The sequence below is a fragment of the Salvelinus fontinalis genome, chromosome 20 (assembly GCF_029448725.1).
Source record: "Salvelinus fontinalis isolate EN_2023a chromosome 20, ASM2944872v1, whole genome shotgun sequence".
Classification (NCBI taxonomy): domain Eukaryota; kingdom Metazoa; phylum Chordata; class Actinopteri; order Salmoniformes; family Salmonidae; genus Salvelinus; species Salvelinus fontinalis.
The window spans coordinates 3,555,344-3,577,819 of record NC_074684.1 but is presented as its reverse complement, the minus strand read 5'-3'; the positions used below and the strand labels follow the sequence as shown (position 1 = coordinate 3,577,819).

Below are 22,476 nucleotides of genomic sequence, written 5' to 3'. Positions count from 1 at the left end.
ACACATGAAAATCTCTCTCTCTCTCTCACACATGAAAATCTCTCTCTCTCTCTCACACATGAAAATCTCTCTCTCTCTCTCACACATGAAAATCTCTCTCTCTCTCTCACACATGAAAATCTCTCTCTCTCTCTCACACATGAAAATCTCTCTCTCTCTCTCACACATGAAAATCTCTCTCTCTCTCTCACACACATGAAAATCTCTCTCTCTCTCTCTCTCTCTCTCACACACATGAAAATCTCTCTCTCTCTCTCTCTCACACACATGAAAATCTCTCTCTCTCTCTCTCACACACATGAAAATCTCTCTCTCTCTCTCTCTCACACACATGAAAATCTCTCTCTCTCTCTCTCTCACACACATGAAAATCTCTCTCTCTCTCTCTCTCACACACATGAAAATCTCTCTCTCTCTCTCTCTCACACACATGAAAATCTTTCTCTCTCTCTCTCACACACATGAAAATCTTTCTCTCTCTCTCTCACACACATGAAAATCTTTCTCTCTCTCTCTCTCACACACATGAAAATCTCTCTCTCTCTCTCTCTCTCTCACACACATGAAAATCTCTCTCTCTCTCTCTCTCTCACACACATGAAAATCTCTCCGAGGAGCTCAACTGGGACTGTTTTTCTCACCCGGCCTAATTTTTCTGATATACCGAGGAATAATGAAAAAACAGCTTGGCTCTCGGGAACCGACCAGCTACACAGCAGATGTAGCAACCAGGAAAAATAGACCCAAGACAAAATATACCACCCCACATTCATAGACACACCCAGTTTGCACATTCAAAGTGAGCGAGCCAGACAAATTTGAGTCTCATAATCAATATCATTTTACATTTTTCCCAAGATACTCACCCTTCACTTGATGCCCAGTAATGCATTGGCTACATTAGCCATCCAGGTTTAATGTAGTTGACTCATTGACATAGTACTGCACAGCTAAACACCCATGCTAAATGTCATTTCACGTGAGGTGTGTGTGTGTGTGTGGTTAGGGGGCATCACAATGTGAAGGGTGGCCAAGCATTCAGAAGCACACCTCAGGCTACAGTCCCTAGAGGTCACAGGTCACTTTCAATATCGACCGTTGGACAGCTCTGCGAGCGTAATAGAAATCCTGCATCATTCCGCTGGGTGGAATGGGAATCCACATGTTAAGGGTGTATTATACGCTGAGTGCACAACACATTAACAACACCTTCCTAATATTGAGTTGTAACCCCCCTTTTGCCCTCAGAACAGGCTCATTTCATCAGGGCATGGACTCTACAAGGTATCGAAAGCGTACCACATGGACGCTGGGCCATGTCGACTCCAATGTTTCCCACAGTTGTGTGTAGTTGGATGTCCTATGGGTGGTGGACCATTCTTGATAGACACGGGGAAACTGTTGTGTAAAAAAAAAAAACAGCAGCGTTGCAGTTCTTAACACAAACCGGTGCGCCTGGCACCTACTACCACACCCCATTCAAAGGCACTTCAATCTTTTGTCTTGCCCGTTCACACTCTGAATGGCACACGTGCGCAATCCATGTGTCAATTGTATCAAGACTTAAAACTCCTTAACCTGTCTCCTTCCATTCATCAACACTGATTTTTGAAGTTGATTTAACAAGTGACATCATTTAAGGGATGATGGCTTTCACCTGGATTCACCTGGTCAGTCTCATGGTGAGAGCAGGCGTTCATAATGTTTTTGTACACTGTGTATGTGGCCTTATCCATTCCTTGAGAGATCCACTGTGTCTGCTGATTTGGATTGGACTTCAATTGGATTTAGAGTTCCTTGTTTGATCACACACCAGATTCCTCTTATGCCAGAAATCTGATGAGGATGTAGCCTATAGCTGTGTGCTGTGGAAGTAATGACCTCACAGCACAACACGAAGAGCAGTTTATTATCAAATAGTCATTTAGTTCAAATCTCATCTGCATTCACAATTGGACTTTGTGTTTGATGCCATGCGCCATCATATTTGACCCCTCGTTTCTGTTTGATGCAGCTTTGAGACACTTGTGTCGTCCAGTCATACACTCACCCTGAGTTTCACTGCTCCCAAGGTGCCCTGGCTGTTTCTCTGAAGTGTCACTTTGTGAATGTCTTATAGCAGCAGTTGAGGCCTGGAGAAGACACATTAATATTCATAACCTCTCCAAAACGAGGGACGACAGCTTTGTGCTGTGCTGCCGAGGTGCGAAATGACAAAACGAGGGATGGCTGCTGTTTTCAAGGTCCGCTCTCTGATGCCACTCAGCTGTATGAAGTAGTCTGAAGTAGTCTGAAGAGCTTTAGCGGAGTCATGAAAGAATATTAGCCAGACTGCAAATGTTGGAAGCCTAGTCACGGGCCATGGCTATAGGAAAGGGTCCTCTTGAGTTGACAACTGAGGATAAAGCAACCTCTGGTGCTTGCATAGAAGAGAGAGGGGGATGAAATACCAGTGGTTTATCTTTTTTTTTTTTATAGACTATTGTTCTGTGTGACAAATGGAATGTGCCCAAACCTGTTTCACCAATGTTTCTCCTCATTAGGTAACTGCCTAAACCAATATCCCCAGCAACTGTATTCATATTGAATTGATGTGACCTTTAACCTTAAGCCTGTTGTTGTTGTAACCTTTTCCCAGGACAACATCAACGTGGACGAGGCAGCTCGGTTCCTGGTGGAGAACATCCTGCTGAACGACAAGGGCCTGCCATACGAGGAGAGCAACGGAGACCCCATCAAGCTCGACCAGGAGACAGTGGCTGCTGAGATCAAGCCAGGCTGCTGCTAGCTCTGCATCCACCTTCCCCCCCTCCTCCCACTGGATCAATCAATCAATCAAATGTATTTATAAAGCCCTTTTTACATCTGCCGATGTCACAAAGTGCTATACAGAAACCCAGCCTCAAACCCCAAACAGCAAGCAATGTAGAAGCACGGTGGCTAGAAAAAAACCCGCCCTAGAATGGAATGAACCTAGAAAGAAACCTAGCGAGGAACCAGGCTCTGGTTCCAGTCCTCTTCTGGCTGTGCCGGGTCGAGACTATAACAGGATAGCACCTCAGGCCAGCTCACACAAAGGGCCTAGAGGTCAAGGACTGGGTCTCCTAGCCCCACCCCTCCCCTATGTCCATAAACCCTCGACCGCCTCAACACCCTTCCAAACCTTAGCCGCCGTCTTCTGTATCTCCTATCACAACGGGCTGCTGTTCAGGAAGGGTGTGACCCTGAACCTCATATCCCACCCCAAGTTGTCCTTACACTGGACCCATGCCCCCTGTCCAGGGAGTATGTCTCGGCACACCCCAGCCCACTGACAATTACGCATGTAACCGTCTTGTTTCATAATGGTGCCATGAGTTCTTTTTTCCCATCGTTTTTGCTGAAGGCCTGAACAAAGGTGGGACTAAGGATGCGCCATAAATAATGTGTTTTTTATCATGATCTGTGGAATATCTTCCAGTGTTCTTCTAGGCAATGCTAGTCACACACGGACAAAAAAAAATATTAAATATCTTGAAAGAAAGAACAAATAGAAGGAAGGTGCCATAGGAACTCGGAGAGAAATCCCTGAGAGACTTGATGTCGTAGTAATAGTACGAAAGAGTACATCCTAAGATGCGTATCATTTTTTTTAAACATTTGTGTTTGATCATGTACTGTACAATTCCTGGTGAGGTACATTAGGCGGGGGAGTGAACCCTCCCTCTACCCAAGCAGTTGAGAATCCTAGGCAAGTGTAAATAATTTTTTTAAACACAGTGCGGAGTCTATTAAGTTTCCATGTGAAAATATACTTTGAATCTACTACAAACCCCCAAAAGAATAAACATTTTCATTGATAATACTTTGTGTTGTCTTGGCTTCTTCATTAGTGACACAATTGAATTGTCTGTGAGTGGAATTGAAAGAATGTGTGTGTGTGTGATTGTGTCACATTTAGATTTGAGTCCTTTAGCAGACGCACTTATCCAGAGCAATTTACAGGAGCAATTAGGGTTAAGTGCCTTGGAGCTGATCCCTGAGGCTGAACATGTGAGGAGAAACTGAAAATGCGATCAGAGAAATGGGAATTCACATTATGGAATGCTTCCCAACATAATTCCTTGGGCTATTGATGTGTATCAGGCATGACCATGCTGTACCACTTAGGGGAGGCCGTGTGTGTGATAGTCATCCGACTATTCTGCACGCTGCTGCAGCTCATGCTCTCCCATGCCCCCATTATTACCAGAGAAGAAGCCAACGTCACACTAGTCTCCAGGACACACACTCATGTCGACTATTGCAGCAATGTCTACTACTGCCTATTCACTTTGTCTCTACTGACTTCATTTTGACTGAAGAAAAAGGAAGTTATGCCTATGCAATTTGAGCCATTAGTGCCAGTTTAACAGAACAAAGCCGCTGAAATAAAGTGGACTTTCATAAAGAAGGCTGAATGTGATTAAATAATTTGATTAGTGTGATTAGTGTGAATCGAAAAAAATGTATCAGTTTCACTTTAAAGTCAGAAGGTTTGATGGCAACACCATATCAAATTCAAGTCAGTTGGGAACAGGTTTTTGATGGCCCAATATCTTGGCATCAGGTCTATAAACTGACATAAAACAACAATTCACATTTACATTTAAGTCATTTAGCAGACGCTCTTATCCAGAGCGACTTACAAATTGGTGCATTCACCTAATGACATCCAGTGGAACAGACACGTCAATCTGTTCTTTTCAAATTAAGCTATTACATTATGAAAGATATTTGATATAAAAATAATTCTCAATATATGGGGCCTTGAACAGTCAGCCTTGTGCAGACTGCCACGAGGAAACAGAATCAATAGAACAGTCAGCCCTGTGCAGACTCTGCCACGAGGAAACAGAATCAATAGAACAGTCAGCCTTGTGCAGACTCTGCCACGAGGAAACAGAATCAATAGAACAGTCAGCCCTGTGCAGACTCTGCCACGAGGAAACAGAATCAATAGAACAGTCAGCCCTGTGCAGACTCTGCCACGAGGAAACAGAATCAATAGAACAGTCAGCCTTGTGCAGACTCTGCCACGAGGAAACAGAATCAATAGAACAGTCAGCCTTGTGCAGACTCTGCCACGAGGAAACAGAATCAATAGAACAGTCAGCCTTGTGCAGACTGCCACGAGGAAACATAATCAATAGAACAGTCAGCCTTGTGCAGACTCTGCCACGAGGAAACAGAATCAATAGAACAGTCAGCCCTGTGCAGACTCTGCCACGAGGAAACAGAATCAATAGAACAGTCAGCCTTGTGCAGACTCTGCCACGAGGAAACAGAATCAATAGAACAGTCAGCCCTGTGCAGACTCTGCGACGAGGAAACAGAATCAATAGAACAGTCAGCCTTGTGCAGACTCTGCCACGAGGAAACAGAATCAATAGATCAGTCAGCCTTGTGCAGACTCTGCCACGAGGAAACAGAATCAATAGAACAGTCAGCCCTGTGCAGACTCTGCCACGAGGAAACAGAATCAATAGATCAGTCAGCCTTGTGCAGACTCTGCCACGAGGAAACATAATCAATAGAACAGTCAGCCTTGTGCAGACTCTGCCACGAGGAAACATAATCAATAGAACAGTCAGCCTTGTGCAGACTCTGCCACGAGGAAACATAATCAATAGAACAGTCAGCCTTGTGCAGACTGCCACGAGGAAACATAATCAATAGAACAGTCAGCCTTGGGCAGACTGCCACAAGGAACAGAATGAATAGAATATGTTTTATGGTATTGTCCATCGGTGGCTCACTTTTGGAGTCAGGTCCAGAAATGGTTGTTACGTCATAATGCCAGGGTTCAGATGGACCTGCAAAAACACTGAAAATCTGAGCACTGGATCTGAAAAAACATGATAAATGAATGGGAAAATATCATTATACTCTTGGATAAAGTATTTATTTTTAGGGCAATATTGGTAGGAATGTTACAAATAGGGAGGTTCGGGACCATTGTAAGACATCATAGTAAAATTCAGGGATGTATTGCAAGATAAAATAGCAAAATGGCATTATACTGGGAAAGTTGGGTTAATGTGTGGTCCTCGTAGGGTAGGAGTTAAAGTCAGAATGAATGGTGGATTGGTCTCCTTGGGTGAAAATCCAGTACAGTACTTAAAGAAAGAAGAAATTGGGAATATATTATTTAACTACAGTTAATGTAGATGTGAGTGAAATAGCTGGAAGTAGCAGTAGAAGTATTGTTGTCCATTAGTTTACTCCAATTAGGGTAGGGATGGCAGGGGGGAAAAGGTATAGAGAAAAAAGAAATAAAGGGGATTAAAAATTATGCAAACAATGAGATTTATAGAACCTACAATCCATCTGCAATATTACATCTGATCTACCCCCACATTAGGCCAAGCAGTCTGATACTAATAAACACACTCCCGTGTCTCTTGATTTCGTGTAATAACAGTAAATCTTAAACTCTTACAGTCCCACCGTGACACGTTTTGAACTTCTAACCCCTTTAAAACCTCGTGCTGGTCTGTTGCATTGGATTTGTCCATTTCCTCTGCATCCGCTGATACCAAACATTAGTATGTGTGCTTAAAGGGACTGAGGTAGAGCAGTGTTGGTGAGACAAGGGCGTGTCCCGAAAACCTTTCTTCTCACAAAAACGTCTGTGAAGTCCACAAACTATTATGACCTCTCTATGAAAAGCTAAGACTCACAAACACTCACATGTTTTACTCTATGACACGCACAAGCTACGCAAGAGTCATTAGATATTAAGGGTTTCTTCTACATAGAAGATCATAGGATATCCCAGGACATATTGCATGATACTGTAGCTCACATATTTGCTGTCACAAACTCCAACAGTTGATATTCATTTCCCACTGAGCAAACAATTCCTGTTTTTACAGCATTCTCATCAATGCATAAATATTATTATTATAATATATATATTTTTTTGTGACTTGTCAATAAAACTCATCAACGAAAATGTTTATGTCAAATTGTTTTGTGCTCTACTTGTCGCCCTGGCTAAATACAGTTCATTCGAAAAGTATTCAGACCCTTTGACTTTTTCAACATTTTATTACGCTACAACCTTATTCTAAAATGGATTAAATAAAAATGTTTCCTCATCAATCTACACACAATAGTTTTTTTTCCAAACAGGCAGCAAAATAATATTGTAATGTAAAAGCAACTGTTTGTCACACATAACATGCACACAGATCTCTCTCTTATACCCTCCTTATTCGTGATCTCCTTCTTATTGTTATTATTACAATTGTAATTATGATCATCATTATAATAATAAGTATTGTCTTTATCATTAGTAGGCTTAGTACAGTGTCCTTGGGCAGTGCCTTCGGAAAGAATTCAGACCCGTTGACCTTTTCCACATTTTGTTACGTTACAGCCTTATTCTAAAATGGATTAAAGAAAAACATTTCCTCAGAAATCTACACACAATATCCCATAATGACATAGTAAAAACATGTTTTTAGAAAAGATTACAAATGTACTTTAAAAAAGTGAGCTCAGGTACATCCTGTTTCCATTGATCATCCTTGAGATGTTTCTACAACTTGACTGGAGTCCACCTGTGGTAAATTCAATTGATTGGGCATGATTTGGAAAGGCACATACAATTGAAGTCGGAAGTTTACATACACCTTAGGCAAATACATTTAAACTCAGTTTTTCACAATTCCTGACATTTAATCAGAGTAAAAAAAATCCCTGTTTTAGGTCAGTTAGGATCACCACTTTATTTTAAGAATGTGAAATGTCAGAATAATAGTAGAGAGAATTATTTATTTCAGCTTTTATTTCTTTCATCACATTCCCAGTGGGTCAAAAGTTTACATACACTCAATTAGTATTTGGTAGCATTGCCTTTAAATTGTTTAACTTGGGTCAAACGTTTTGGGTAGCCTTCCACAAGCTTCCCACAATAAGTTGGGTGAATTTTGGCCCATTCCTCCTGACAGAGCTGGTGTAACTGAGTCAGGTTTGTAGGCCTCCTTGCTCGCACACGCTTTTTCAGTTCTGTCCACACATTTTCTATAGGATTGAGGTCAGGGCTTTGTGATGGCCATTCCAATACCTTGACTTTGTTGTCCTTAAGCCATTTTGCCTCAACTTTGGAAGTATGCTTGGGGTCATTGTCCATTTGGAAGATCCATTTGCGACCAAGCTTTCACTTCCTGACTGATATCATGAGATGTTGCTTCAATATATCCATATAATTTTACTTCCTCATGATGCCATCTATTTTGTGATGTGCACCAGTCCCTCCTGCAGCAAAGCACCCCCACAACATGATGCTGCCACCCCCGTGCTTCACGGTTGGGATGGTGTTCTTCGGCTGGCAAGCCTCCCCCTTTTTCCTCCAAACATAACAATGGTCATTATGGCCAAACAGTTCTATTTTTGTTTCATCAGACCAGAGTACATTTCTCCAAAAAGTACGATCTTTGTCCCCATGTGCAGCTGCAAACCGCAGTCTGGCTTTTTTATGGTGGTTTTGGAGCAGTGGCTTCTTCCTTGCTGAGCTGCCTTTCAGGTTATGTCGATATAGGACTTGTTTTACTGTGGATATAGATACATGTCCTTGAGGGGGGTTACATGTCCTTGAGTGGCCCAGCCAAAGCCCAGACATGAACCCGTTCATACATCTCTGGAGTGACCTGAAAATAGCTGTGCAGCAACGCTCCCCATTCAACCGGACAGAGCTTGAGAGGATCTGCCGAGAAGAATGTGAGAAACTCCCCAAATACAGAAGTCCCAAGCGTGTAGCGTCATACCCAAGAAGACTTGAGGCTGTAATCGCTGCTAAAGGTGCGTCAACAAAGTACTGAGTAAAGGGTCTGAATACTTATGTAAATGTGATCTTTTTTCTTTTTAATACACTTGCAAAAATGTCTAAAAACCTGTATTTGCTTTGTCATTATGGGGTATTGTGTGTAGATTGATGAGGGGGAAAAACAATTTAATACATTTTAGAATAAGGCTGTAACCTAACAAAATGTGGAAAAAGTCAAGGAATACTGAATACTTTCAGAATGCACTGTATGAGGACAGAGTAAGCAGATGAATGAAAGTAGTGCATTCAAGCTTTTTCACTGTGGTATTTCCTGGGACATACTACCCAGCCTAATGTATACAAATTGACTTGTTATTCACTTAATGAAAAGTCCATTTGGCTACATTCCCTGCTGTTGGGATATTTTGAATGCATAGATGTTGTAGGATATATTTGAGTAGCAAATTAACGTTTTATTTATGAAATAGCAACAGTCAAATTAACTCTCATTAATCACAATACCCAGATATAGACCTAGCTAGGAAACAGTCCTTCTCGTTTGAACAGTGCAATTATTTTAGTCAGCATAAGCCAAACGTAAATGGAGAATAAGATGAGGCATACACACAAGTGGAATACATAAAACTGATCCAAATCCAGAATTGAAGGAAAAACAAATTAATATGATCATTCCAATGTAGCCTGAACCTTGTTTATTGTGGTTTTCTCCTCGGTGTTTGAATTTTTATTTTTATTTAACTAGGGCAAGTCAGTTAAGAACAAAATCGTATTTATAATGACGGCCTAGGAACAGTGGGTTGACTGCCTTATTCAGGGGCAGAACGACAGATTTTTACCTTGTCAGCTCGTGGATTTAAACTAGCAACTTTTCGGCAACTGGCCCAACGCTCTAACCACTCGGCTACCTGCCTGCCGGAACAAGTAAAGTTCCATGGTAAAGAGAAGAGAAGAAAGACATTTTTTAAAATGGTATAATAATGAAGATGTGAATGAGGGCAGATGCAGTTCATTTGACGGGTGCAGTTCAATGATTTAAATATACAGTGGTCTATATACATCCTTGGTGCAGTGAGAGCAGTACGTTGTATCTTTGATAACCCGACTGGCTTAGGGGCCTGGGAGGCTCGAGCCGGAGGTCTCCCATGATATCCTGCGGCTGGGGTTTTGTCGCTTAGCAACAAAGCAAACTTTCTCCAGCTGAGCTTCCAGCAAAAACAAACGTGCTCTCCCAAGTCATGTAGCTAGCTAACACTGCCACTTATTTCAGCTAATAGTTAAGGTGAGTCAACGTCTACGACACAGGCGGAATGTCAAAAGCTCCACCAAAGAAAAAGGAGTTGTCCTCCAGCCGAGTCACTTCATCACAAGGACAGACACCAAATAAAGAGTAAGATTGGTTTGATGGTCAAGCTTGCTCTAGTATCTATGCCCTACTGTTCGTTATTTATCATGTCAAGCAACACTTACATACTCTGATTTCAAATTATATTTGCCATGGTGTTACATGTTATGTGTTGTTATCACTGTCATAGGTAGCTGTTCAGCTAATTACAAAGTGCACAGCAACGTTAGCTAGCTAATGTGTGAACCTGTTGGCAAGGAATGACAGGTGTCAATCAATCATAACCCCCCCCCCCCCCCATTATTTTTGCTGGGCTTTCTATAGTATATCTAAGCAGTAAGGCCTGAGGGGTGTGGTATATGGTCAATATACCACGGCTAAGGGCTGTTCTTACGCACTACGCAACATGGAGTGCCTGGTAATAGCCCTTAGCCGTGGTAAATTGGCCATATACCACAAACCCCCGAGATGCCTTGTTGCTATTATAAACTGGTTACCAACGGAATTAGAGCAGTAAAAATACTTGATTTGTCATACCTTGGTTATATACGGTCTGATATATCACGGCTGTCAGCCAAACGGCATTCAGGACTCGACCACCCAGTTTATAATTTAGCAATAAGGCCCAGGAGGTGTGGTATATGGCCAATATACCACGGCTAAGGGCAGTTCTTAGGCACTATGCTATATAACGTCTTTTAATGGGCTACTTCAAACCATATTTTCTTCAGATTAAAATAATGTCAAAAATACTGTTAGTCTGATTTGTAATAGACTGTCATAGCCCCAATTTTTAAAAAAAAATGGTGGGGTCGCACAAAGAAATTGATATCAAAATGGGGTCGCAGGCTGTCCTCAAAACAGTATTTATTAAAATGCAATCTATTAATATGTTTATTGAACACTATCATTTATTTGCAAGCCTGATAGCTTTATCTTTAGTTTAGGGTTGACGCCGCTCGTTGGCCCTTAGTCAAGGTCAAAGCATATGATTTCATCAACTGGTATTTACCACCTTCCCACTTGGTTTTGAACACAGTATTATGTAGCGTGGCCAGGGAGTAGTCTGACAGGGGCTAGGTAGCCTACTGCGTTACGTGATGTGTCACTTCTGTCTACTTTGCTTGAGCCCACGAAATTTGAACCTCAGCCAGAAAAAAGTAGCTAAGGTCTCCTAATTTTAAACACTTTAGGATTTAAACGCCCATTTTCACCATCCTACTCGCTAGCTAGTTCTATAAGCCCTTCTTCTTGTTATTGTGGACATTTATGTAGCTAGCCTTGCAAGCTGGCATTAATTATCTATAGCTTCAGGGCTCTTGCTCTGCTCTCACTTTACAAAAGCGCACAGCCACTGAGTTTCACGAACAAGCTGTACACTGGGCAACTTGCCAGGGTTCTGCTTTGAAATCCTTGGCCCGCGGCTCTCTCAATCCATGTTACTGACAGTATGAGAAAGGGAGTCAGTACATGATTGTGTCGATAGCACCACCAACGAAAATGTATAGCCTAAACAGCGCTGTGACTAGAGGTCTATGCTCTGCTGCTACAAACCACTTTATCGATGAGAGGAATTACTTGAACAGGATTGATACATTTGGACATCAATTTTATATCATCTTGGGTTTATGGATACCACAGCATGGCTGGTGTGGCACTACAACACACACCTGTTTATTGGTGTCAAACCTGAATCATGCTTGTTTGTGGTTACACCCCAGAGCATCGTCCCTGGTGGCTAGTGCCTCAGAGGGCCCAGGAGAGCTGAGGAGATGCCGCTACCCCATCTGGCCGGAGTGGAGTGAGGCAGAGGTCAACACAGAGAAATGGGATGCGGCCAAGGGCGCTAAGGATGGAAAGATGGGGAAGAGTCCATTTTTGGTGAGTATTGATGGATTGGGCCTAGTGAAATTCCTATAGGATCTAGGCTATCCATCTATGGATTGACTTCATAGATACTGTAGCCTGCGGTGTCTCATGTTTCTTTGGCAGGTTAGCATTTTTTGTCATGAATCTTGTTCTGGAGGCAGCTCTGCAGAATGGGTACTAGCTGGTACAGCCTCAAAGTCATAAAATCAGATTAAAAACCTAACGTTAACCACGCTGCTAACCCTAATGCCTAACCCAAACCTTAAATTAAGACCAACAAGCTCATTTTTGTTTGAGTTTTTACAATATAGCCAAAAATCACTCCAGGACAAGACTCATGATAATAAACATCAACCGTGCTTCTACACCTGCATTGCTTGCTGTTTGGGGTTTTAGGCTGGGTTTCTGTACAGCACTTTGCAATATCAGCTGATGTAAGAAGGGCTATATAAATACATTTGATTTGATTTGAACCTGAGTTTCTTTGGCTCTTTTTCTTTTTGGGGGTAACTGCAGATAGATTGTAGCTTTCATCAATGTACACTTCTGCATCATTTCCAATCCCCCATATATTTTTTGTAAATATATACACATACACAGTACATTCAGAAAGTTTTCAGACCCCTTGACTTTTTCCACGTTGTTACCTTACAGCCGTATTCTAACATTTATTACATCGTTTTTTTCCCGTCATCAATCTACATACAATACCCCATAATGACATAGCAAAAACAGGTTTTTAGAAATGTTTGCAAATATCTTAAAAATAAACTGAAATATCACATTTACATAAGTATTCAGACCCTTTAATCAGTACTTTGTTGAAGCACCTTAGGCTGTAATCGCAGCCAAGAGTCTTCTTGGGTATAACGCTACAAGCTTGGCACACCTGTATTTGGGGAGTTTCTCACATTCCTCTCTGCAGATCCTCTCAAGGTCTGTCAGGTTGAATGGGGAGCGTTGCTGCACAACTGTTTTTAGGTCTTCAGAGAAATTCGATCGGGTTCATGTCTGGGCTTTGGCTGTGCAATTCAAGGAAATTCAGAGACTTGTCCCGAAGCCACTCTTGCGTTGTCTTGGCTGTGTGCTTAGGGTCGTTGTCCTGTTGGAAGGTGAACCTTCGCCCCAGTCTGAGATAGTGAATGCCCTGGAGAAGGTTTTCATCAAGGAACTCTGTACTTTGCTCCGTTCATCATTGCCTCGATAATGACTAGTATCCCTGTCCCTGCCGCTGAAAAACATCCCCACAGCATGATGCTGCCACCACCATGCTTCACCGTAGGGGTGCTGGCAGGTTTCCTCCAGACGTGACATTTGACATTGAGGCCAAATAGTTCAATTTTGGTTTCATCAGACCAGAGAGTATTGTCTCTCATGGTCTAATATTCTTTAGGTACTTTTTGCCAAACTCCAAGTGGGCTGTCATGTGCCTTTTACTGAGGAGTGGCTTCCGTCTGGCCACTACCATAAAGGCCTGATTGGTGGAGTGCTACAGAGAGGGTTGTCTTCAGGAAGGTTCTCACATCTCCACAGAGGAACTCTAGAGCTCTGTCAGAATGACCTTCGGGTCACCTCCCTGATCCTTCTCCCTTGATTGCTCATTTTGGCCTGGCAGCCAGCTCTAGGAAGAATCTTGGCGGTTCGAAACTTCTTCCATTTAAGAATGATGAAGGCAACTGTGTTCTTGGTATCTTTCTCCAGATCTGTGCCTCGACACAATCCTGTCTCGGCGCTCTACGGGCAATTCCTTCGACCTCAGGGCTTGGTTTTTGCTCTGACATGCACTGTTAACTGTGAGACCTTATATAGTCAGGTATGTGCCTTTCCAAGTCATGTCCAATCAATAGAATTGACCACATTTACATTTAAGTCATTTAGCAGACGCGCTTATCCAGAGCGACTTACAAATTGGAAAGTTCATACATATTCATCCTGGTCCCCCCGTGGGAATTGAACCCTGGTCCCCCCGTGGGAATTGAACCCACAACCCTGGCGTTGCAAGCGCCATGCTCTACCAACTGAGCCACACGGGACCACTATATAAACAGGTGGACTCCAATCAAGTTGTAGTTATCTTCAATTTTAGAATAAGGCGTTAACGTAACAAAATGTGGAAAAATTCAAGGGGTCTGAATACTTTCCGAAGGCACTGTATATAGAGTACCAGTCAATTTTAGACACACCTACCCATTCAAGGGTTTTTCTTTATTTTTACTATTTTCTACATTGTAGAATAATATTGAAGACATTAAAACTATGAAGTAACACATATGGAATCAAAGGCTGTGCAAAGCTATCATCAGGGCAAAGGGTGGATATTTGAAGAATCTCAAATACAAAATACATTTTGATTTGTTTAACACTTTTTTGGTTACTACATTATTCCATATGTGTTTTTTCATAGTTTTGATGTCCTCACTGCTATTCTACACTGTAGACAATAGTAAAAATAAAGAAAAACCCTTGAATGAGTATGTGTTCTTAAACCTTTGACCGGTAGTGTACAGTTGAAGTTGGAAGTTTACATACACTTAGGTTAGAGTCATTAAAACTAGTTTTTCAACCAATCCACAAATTTCTTGTTAACAAACTATAGTTTTGGCAAGTCGGTTAGTACATCTACTTTGTGTATGACACAAGTAATTTTTCCAACAATTGTTTACAGACAGATTTTTTCACTTATAATTTACTGTATCACAATTCCAGTTTACATACACTAAGTTGACTGTGCCTTTACACTGCTTGGAAAATTCCAGAAAATGATGTCATGGCTTTAGAAGCTTCTGATAGGCTAATTTACATAATTTGAGTCAGTTGGAGGTGTACCTGTGGATGTATTTCAAGGCCTACCTTCATATTCAGTGCCTCTTCGCTTGACATCATGGGAAAATCAAAAGAAATTAGCCAAGACCTCAGGAAAAAAATTGTAGACCTCCACAAGTCTGGTTCATCCTTGGGAGCAATTTCCAAACGCCTGAAGGTACCACGTTCATCTGTACAAACAATAGTACACAAGTATGAACATCATGGGACCACTCAGCTGTCATTCCGCTTAGGAAGGAGACGCGTTCTGTCTCCTAGAGTTGAATGTACATTGCTGCGAAAGTGCAATTAAACCCCAGAACAACAGCAAAGTACCTTGTGAAGATGCTGGAGGAAACAGGTACAAAGTATCTATATCCACAGTAATTCTAGTCCTATATCGACATAACCTGAAAGGTCGCTCAGCAAGGAAGAAGCCACTGCTCCATAACCGCCATAAAAAAAGCCAGACTACGGTTAGCAACTGCACATGGGGACAAAGTTCGTACTTTTTGGAGAAATGTCCTCTGGTCTTATGAAACAAAAATAGAACTGTTTGGCCATAATGACCATTGTTATGTTTGGAGGAAAAAGGGGGATGCTTGCAAGCCGATGACCACCATCCCAACCGTGAAGCACAGGGGTGGCAGCATCATGTTGTGGGGGTGCTTTGAAGCAGGAGGGACTGGTGCACATCACAAAATAGATGGCATCATGAGGAAGTAAAATTATGTGGAGATATTGTTGCAACATATCAAGACATCAGTCAGGAAGTTAAAGCTTAGTCGCAAATCGATCTTCCAAAAGGACAATGATCGCAAGCATACTTCCAAAGTTATGGCAAAATGGCTTAAGGACAACAAAGTCAAGGTATTTGAGTGGCCATCACAAAGCCCTGACCTCAATCCATAGAAGATTTGTGGGCAGACCTGAAAAAGCGTGTGCGAGCAAGGAGGCCTACAAACCTGACTCAGTTACACCAGCTCTGTCAGGAGGAATGGGCCAAAATTCACTCAACTTATTGTGGGAAGCTTTTGGAAGGCTAACAGTAATGTTGACCGAAGTTAAACAATTTAAAGGCAATGCTACCAAATACTAATTGAGTGTATGTAAACTTCTGATCCACTGGAAATGTGATGAAAGAAATAAAAGCTGAAATAAATCATTCGCTCTACTATTATTCTAATGTTTCACATTCTTAAAATAATGTGGTGATCCTAACTAACCTAAAACAGGGAATTTTTACGAGGATTAAATGTCAGGAATTGTGAAAAACTGAGTTTAGTTGTATTTGGCTAAGGTGTATTTAAATTTCCGACTTCAACTCTACATAACATTCTATTGGTTGCAAGAATTTTGTATAATTATTTATTTTGAAATATTCTACGTTTTGATTCTGGCGTTTAGCGTATCAGTCAGTAAACAATGTGTCATGGTATCGGTACATCGCATATCTCTTCCCGAACTATTTTGCAGTCTGTAGGCACAGTTGTCAATTTTTTGGTCCTTCAATGAAACTGGTATACTTTTTTATTTATCACAATTTTCTTTCATGTTTCTTTGGCTCTTTGTCCACAGCCATTCTTTGAGGATCCAGAGGGAAAGGTCGAGCTGCCTCCGCTGCTGAAAGTGCACTCATGGAAGCGCCCTTCAGAGCACATACTCACCAAGGTAAGGGTACTTCTTCAGGACATGGTCTTGGATGGTGCATCACACAGTCTGCATCCGACACAGAGGATGCACAGTACTAGATATACTCAGGGCCAGTGGTGTAAAGTACTGAAGTAAAAATACTTTAAAGTACCACTTAAGTAGTTTTTTTGAGGTTTGTGTACTTTACTATTTATATGTTTGACAACTGTTATATTTATTCCACTACATTCCTAAATGCAATAATGTACTTTTTACTTCATACATTTTCCCTGACACGCAAAAGTACTCGTTACATTTAGAATGCTTCACACAGTTATCAAGAGAAATCCCTGGTCATCCGTACTGCCTCTGATCTGGCCGACTCACTAAACACATTCTTTGTTTGTAAATGATTGTCAAAGGGTTGCAGTGTGCCCTTGGCTATACATACATTTAAAAAAAAAATGTGCCGTCTGGTTGGCTTGATATAAGGAATAAGAAGTTAAGTATATTTTAGCAATACTTTTTTTTATTTCACCTTTATTTAACCAGGTAGGCAAGTTGAGAACAAGTTCTCATTTACAATTGCGACCTGGCCAAGATAAAGCAAAGCAGTTCGACACATACAACAACACAGAGTTACACATGGAGTAAAACAAACATACAGTCAATAATACAGTAGAAAAATAAGACTATATACAATGTGAGCAAGTGAGGTGAGATAAGGGAGGTGAAGGCAAAAAAAAAGGCCATGGTGGCGAAGTAAATACAATATAGCAAGTAAAACACTGGAATGGTTGATTTGCAGTGGAAGAATGTGCAAAGTAGAGATATAAATAATGGGGTGCAAAGGAGCAAAATAAATAAATAAATAAATACAGTAGGGAAAGAGGTAATTTTTTGGGCTAAATTATAGATGGGCTATGTACAGGTGCAGTAATCTGTGAGCTGCTCTGACAGCTGGTGCTTAAAGCTAGTGAGGGAGATAAGTGTTTCCAGTTTCAGAGATTTTTGTAGTTCGTTCCAGTCATTGGCAGCAGAGATCTGGAAGGAGAGGCGGCCAAAGGAAGAATTGGTTTTCGGGGTGACCAGAGAGATATACCTGCTGAAGCGCGTGCTACAGGTGGGTGCGGCTATGGTCACCAGCGAGCTGAGATAAGGCGGGACTTTACCTAGCAGGGTCTTGTAGATGACCTGGAGCCAGTGGGTTTGGCGACGAGTATGAAGCGAGGGCCAGCCAACGAGAGCGTACAGGTCGCAGTGGTGGGTAGTATATGGGGCTTTGGTGACAAAACGGATGGCACTGTGATAGACTGCATCCAATTTATTGAGTAGGGTATTGGAGGCTATTTTGTAAATGACATCACCGAAGTCGAGGATTGGTAGGATGGTCAGTTTTACAAGGGTATGTTTGGCAGCATGAGTGAAGGATGCTTTGTTGCGGAATAGGAAGCCAATTCTAGATTTAACTTTGGATTGGAGATGTTTGATGTGAGTCTGGAAGGAGAGTTTACAGTCTAACCAGACACCTAGGTATTTGTAGTTGTCCACATATTCTAAGTCAGAGACGTCCAGAGTAGTGATGTTGGACAGGCGGGCAAGTGCAGGCAGCGATCGGTTGAAGAGCATGCATTTAGTTTTACTTGTATTTAAGAGCAATTGGAGGCCACGGAAGGAGAGTTGGATGGCATTGAACCTCGCCTGGAGGGTTGTTAACACAGTGTCAAAAGAAGGGCCAGAAGTATACAGAATGGTGTCGTCTGCGTAGAGGTGGATCAGAGACTCACCAGCAGCAAGAGCGACATCATTGATGTATACAGAGAAGAGGGTCGGTCCAAGAATTGAAACCTGTGGCACCCCCATAGAGACTGCCAGAGGCCCGGACAACAGACCCTCCGATTTGACACACTGAACTCTATCAGAGAAGTAGTTGGTGAACCAGGCGAGGCAATCATTTGAGAAACCAAGGCTGTCGAGTCTGCCGATGAGGATGTGGTGATTGACAGAGTCGAAAGCCTTGGCCAGGTCAATGAATACGGCTGCACAGTATTGTTTCTTATCGTTGGCGGTTAAGAAATCGTTTAGGACCTTGAGCGTGGCTGAGGTGCACCCATGACCAGCTCTGAAACCAGATTGCATAGCGGAGAAGGTATGGTGGGATTCGAAATGGTCGGTAATCTGTTTGTTGACTTGGCTTTCGAAGACCTTAGATAGGCAGGGTAGGATAGATATAGATCTGTAGCAGTTTGGGTCAAGAGTGTCCCCCCCTTTGAAGAGGGGGATGACCGCAGCTGCTTTCCAGTCTTTGGGAATCTCAGACGACATGAAAGAGAGGTTGAACAGGCTAGTAATAGGGGTGGCAACAATTCCAGCAGATAATTTTAGAAAGAAAGGGTCCAGATTGTCTAGCCCGGCTGATTTGTAGGGGTCCAGATTTTTCAGCTCTTTCAGAACATCAGCTGACTGGATTTGGGAGAAGGAGAAATGGGGAAGGCTTGGGCGAGTAGCTGTGGGGGGTGCAGTGCTGTTGACCGATGTAGGGGTAGCCAGGTGGAAAGCATGGCCAGCCGTAGAAAAATGCTTATTAAAATTCTCAATTATAGTGGATTTATCGGTGGTGACAGTGTTTCCTATCTTCAGTGCAGTGGGCAGCTGGGAGGAGATGTTCTTATTCTCCATGGACTTTACAGTGTCCTAGAACTTTTTTGAGTTTGTGTTGCAGGAAGCAAATTTCTGCTTGAAAAAGCTAGCCTTGGCTTTTCTAACTGCCTGTGTATATTGGTTTCTAGCTTCCCTGAAAAGTTGCATATCACGGGGGCTGTTCGATGCTAATGCAGAACGCCATAGGATGTTTTTGTGTCGGTTAAGGGCAGTCAGGTCTGGAGAGAACCAAGGGCTATATCTGTTCCTGGTTCTAAATTTCTTGAATTGGGCATGCTTATTTAAGATGGTGAGGAAGGCATTTAAAAAAAATAACCAGGCATCCTCTACTGACGGGATGAGATCAATATCCTTCCAGGATACCCCGGCCAGGTCGATTAGAAAGGCCTGCTGGCTGAAGTGTTTCAGGGAGAGTTTGACAGTGATGAGTGGAGGTCGTTTGACCGCTGACCCATTACGGATGCAGGCAATGAGGCAGTGATCGCGGTTGAAAACAGCAGAGGTGTATTTAGAGGGCAAGTTGGTTAGGATAATATCTATGAGGGCGCCCGTGTTTACGGCTTTGGTTGGTACCTGGTAGGTTCATTGATAATTTGTGTGAGATTGAGGGCATCAAGCTTAGATTGTAGAATGGCTGGGGTGTTAAGCATGTTCCAGTTTAGGTCGCCTAGCAGCACGAGCTCTGAAGATAGATGTGGGGCAATCAGTTCACATATGGTGTCCAGAGCACAGCTGGGGGCAGAGGGTGGTCTATAGCAGGCGCCAACGGTGAGAGACTTGTTTTTAGAGAGGTGGATTTTTTAAAAGTAGAAGTTCAAATTGTTTAGGTACAGACCTGGATAGTAGGACAGAACTCTGCAGGCTATCTTTGCAGTAGATTGCAACACCGCCCCCTTTGGCCGTTCTATCTTGTCTGAAAATGTTGTAGTTAGGGATGAAAATGTCAGAATTTTTGATGGTCTTCCTAAGCCAGGATTCAGACACGGCTAGAACATCCGGATTGGCAGAGTGTGCTAAAGCAGTGAATAAAACAAACTTAGGGAGGAGGCTTTTAATGGTAACATGAATGAAACCAAGGCTATTACGGTTACAGAAGTCATCAAAAGAGAGCGCCTGGGGAATAGGAGTGGAGCTAGGCACTGCAGGGCCTGAATTCACCTCTTCACCAGAGGAGGAGTGTGATAAGGGTACGGCTAAAAGAGAATGAGAAATGGCTATCAGAATTGGTCGTCTAGAACAGAGAGTAAAAGGACGTTTCTGGAGGCGATAAAATAGCTTCAAGGAATAATGTACAGACAAAGGTATGGTAGGATGTGAATACAGTGGAGGTAAACCTAGGTATTGAGTGATGATGAGAGAGATATTGTCTCTAGAAACATCATTGAAACCAGGTGATGTCATCGCATATGTGGGTGGTGGAACTGAAAGGTTGGATAAGGTATAGTGAGTAGGGCTAGAGGCTCTACAGTGAAATAAGCCAATAAACACTAACCAGAACAGCAATGGACAAGGCATATTGACATTAAGGAGAGGCATGCTTAGCCGAGTGATCATAAGGGTCCAGTGAGTAGAGGTTGGTTGGGGTCACGGCGATTCAGACAGCCAGCCGGGTCATCGGTAGCAAGCTAGCATAGGATGGAGGTCTGTTTTTAGCCAACTCGTGCGTTTCCGTCAGTAGATTAGTGGGGTTCCGTGTGGTAGAGGGGATCAACCCTAATGGCAAAACAGATATAGTTCTAGTGACCCAAGAAAAATGGTCCGATAGACTTATTCAGATAGCCGATAAGACAGCTAACGATTAGCGGACCGCAGATGGGCGTTTAGGTAACGTTGCGATGGAGGTGCCAGTTGGATAACTCCCTCGGGCAGATAACGTCGGTAGGCCTGGTGGGGCTCCGCATTGGCAGTAAAACGGGTCCGGATAGGTGATTGTAGCCCAGGAGTGGCTGATGGAACTCTTCAGCTGGCTAGCTCCGGAATAATTTATGTTTGCTCCGGGATCGACGTAAGCCAATAGTCACACGGGTACCAGCTAACTTGCTGCGAAATCCAGGTGTAAATGTCCAGAGCTTGCGGTTGAAATCTGGGGATATGGAGAGAAAAAATAGGTCCGGTATGTTCTGGTCTGAGTCGAGTTGTAAAAAAGTGGCAATAGATTTTCGAGCTAAAGGAATAGCTGAAGACCATAAACCCTGGTTAGCTGAAATACTAACGTTAGCCAGTAAACTTACGTTAGCTTCTGGCTAGCTTCTATTGTGGATTTTCAGATTTGAGGTAAATAATACTTTCTTTTTTTTTAAATTGGTGAGGCGGGTTGCAGGAAAGTGTTTTGAAGTTGAGTTTTTGGAAAATAAAATATATAAAAGATATGCGAAGAAAGGTGTAAATATATATATATATATATATATATATACGGGACACGACAAGACGAGGACAAAGGACGTCTGACTGCTATGCCATCTTGGTAACGGTGACTGATTTTACTATTGATCCTTAAGTATATTTAAAACCAAATACTTAGACTTTTACTCAAGTAGCATTTTATTGGGTGTCTTTTACTTGAGTCATTTTCTATTAAGGTATCTTTACTTTTACTTAAGTATAACAGTTGGGTACTTTTTCCACCACTGCTCAGGGCCTTCAGTATATCCTTTTCATCATTCAGACTACCGCCTTAAAGTCGACACTGCAAAGAGACTGCACAAGAACAGAATGTTCCACTATAGTAAGCTACATGTACAGTACATCACAAGGTTCAGCCGAGTGCCATATATAGCCAGACCACTCAGGGCCATCTTATCAGGTAGTGTGCCGAAATGTATGGCTGTTAACAAAAAGCAACTATCTCTGTCTCTGTCTGTCTGTTTGTCTGTGCAACACTGAGTAATTACGCTTCCTCCGTCTTCCGCTCAACAATGTGAAGAACGTTTCATTCATTCTGTATAAAATTAAACGCACAGGAATACCCAATTAAGCACAGATGTGACAGCTGTTCTGTTTCGTCCTTCCACTCTCCGCCATCCTATTCTAGAACCCCTTAATTGACGGAATAAGTTGAGGTGTGGGTTGTTATGTGCGGTTGCCATGACAATGGAAGGGCTCTCCATGGAGTGAGAGAGAGTGAGAGTGAAGAAAAATATAATCTCCCTTGAAGGCTCTCTCTTCACGATCGGTGGAGTCTTTTAATTCGTATTTGATTAGTGGTCTGTTGGAGTCTCTTAACTCCCTAATCCAATATTCATTGCGTACATGTCCTCTTGAGGAATCCTGGATAAACTATGGTGGACTCTTTTTGCAAAGCATATTCGAAAAGTAAAAGGTTTGAGTTTTATGAATATTTCAATTTTACCTGGGTAAC

At 42.3% G+C, this 22,476-nt stretch overlaps 2 protein-coding genes across 5 annotated transcripts in view; both read left to right on the top strand.

Moving 5' to 3' along the window:
- Positions 1-3,844, top strand: part of LOC129817157 (ras-related protein Rab-32-like) — a 29,953-nt gene extending 26,109 nt beyond the window's left edge. The window contains exon 3 of the mRNA XM_055872125.1: positions 2,639-3,844. Coding sequence (XP_055728100.1) covers positions 2,639-2,788 — 150 coding nt within the window. The 3' untranslated portion in view covers positions 2,789-3,844. The remainder of the gene's footprint in view (positions 1-2,638) is intronic.
- Positions 3,845-10,001: 6,157 nt separating this feature from the next.
- Positions 10,002-22,476, top strand: part of adgb (androglobin) — a 105,968-nt gene continuing 93,493 nt past the window's right edge. For 3 of the 4 annotated variants that reach the window (XM_055872123.1, XM_055872122.1, XM_055872120.1), the window contains exons 1-2: positions 11,530-12,035; positions 16,404-16,496. In XM_055872123.1, the coding sequence (XP_055728098.1) occupies positions 11,625-12,035; positions 16,404-16,496 (504 nt within the window). In that variant the 5' untranslated portion in view covers positions 11,530-11,624. Of the gene's footprint in view, positions 10,200-11,529; positions 12,036-16,403; positions 16,497-22,476 lie in introns of those variants that run through there. The other variant, XM_055872124.1, reaches the window with a different exon arrangement.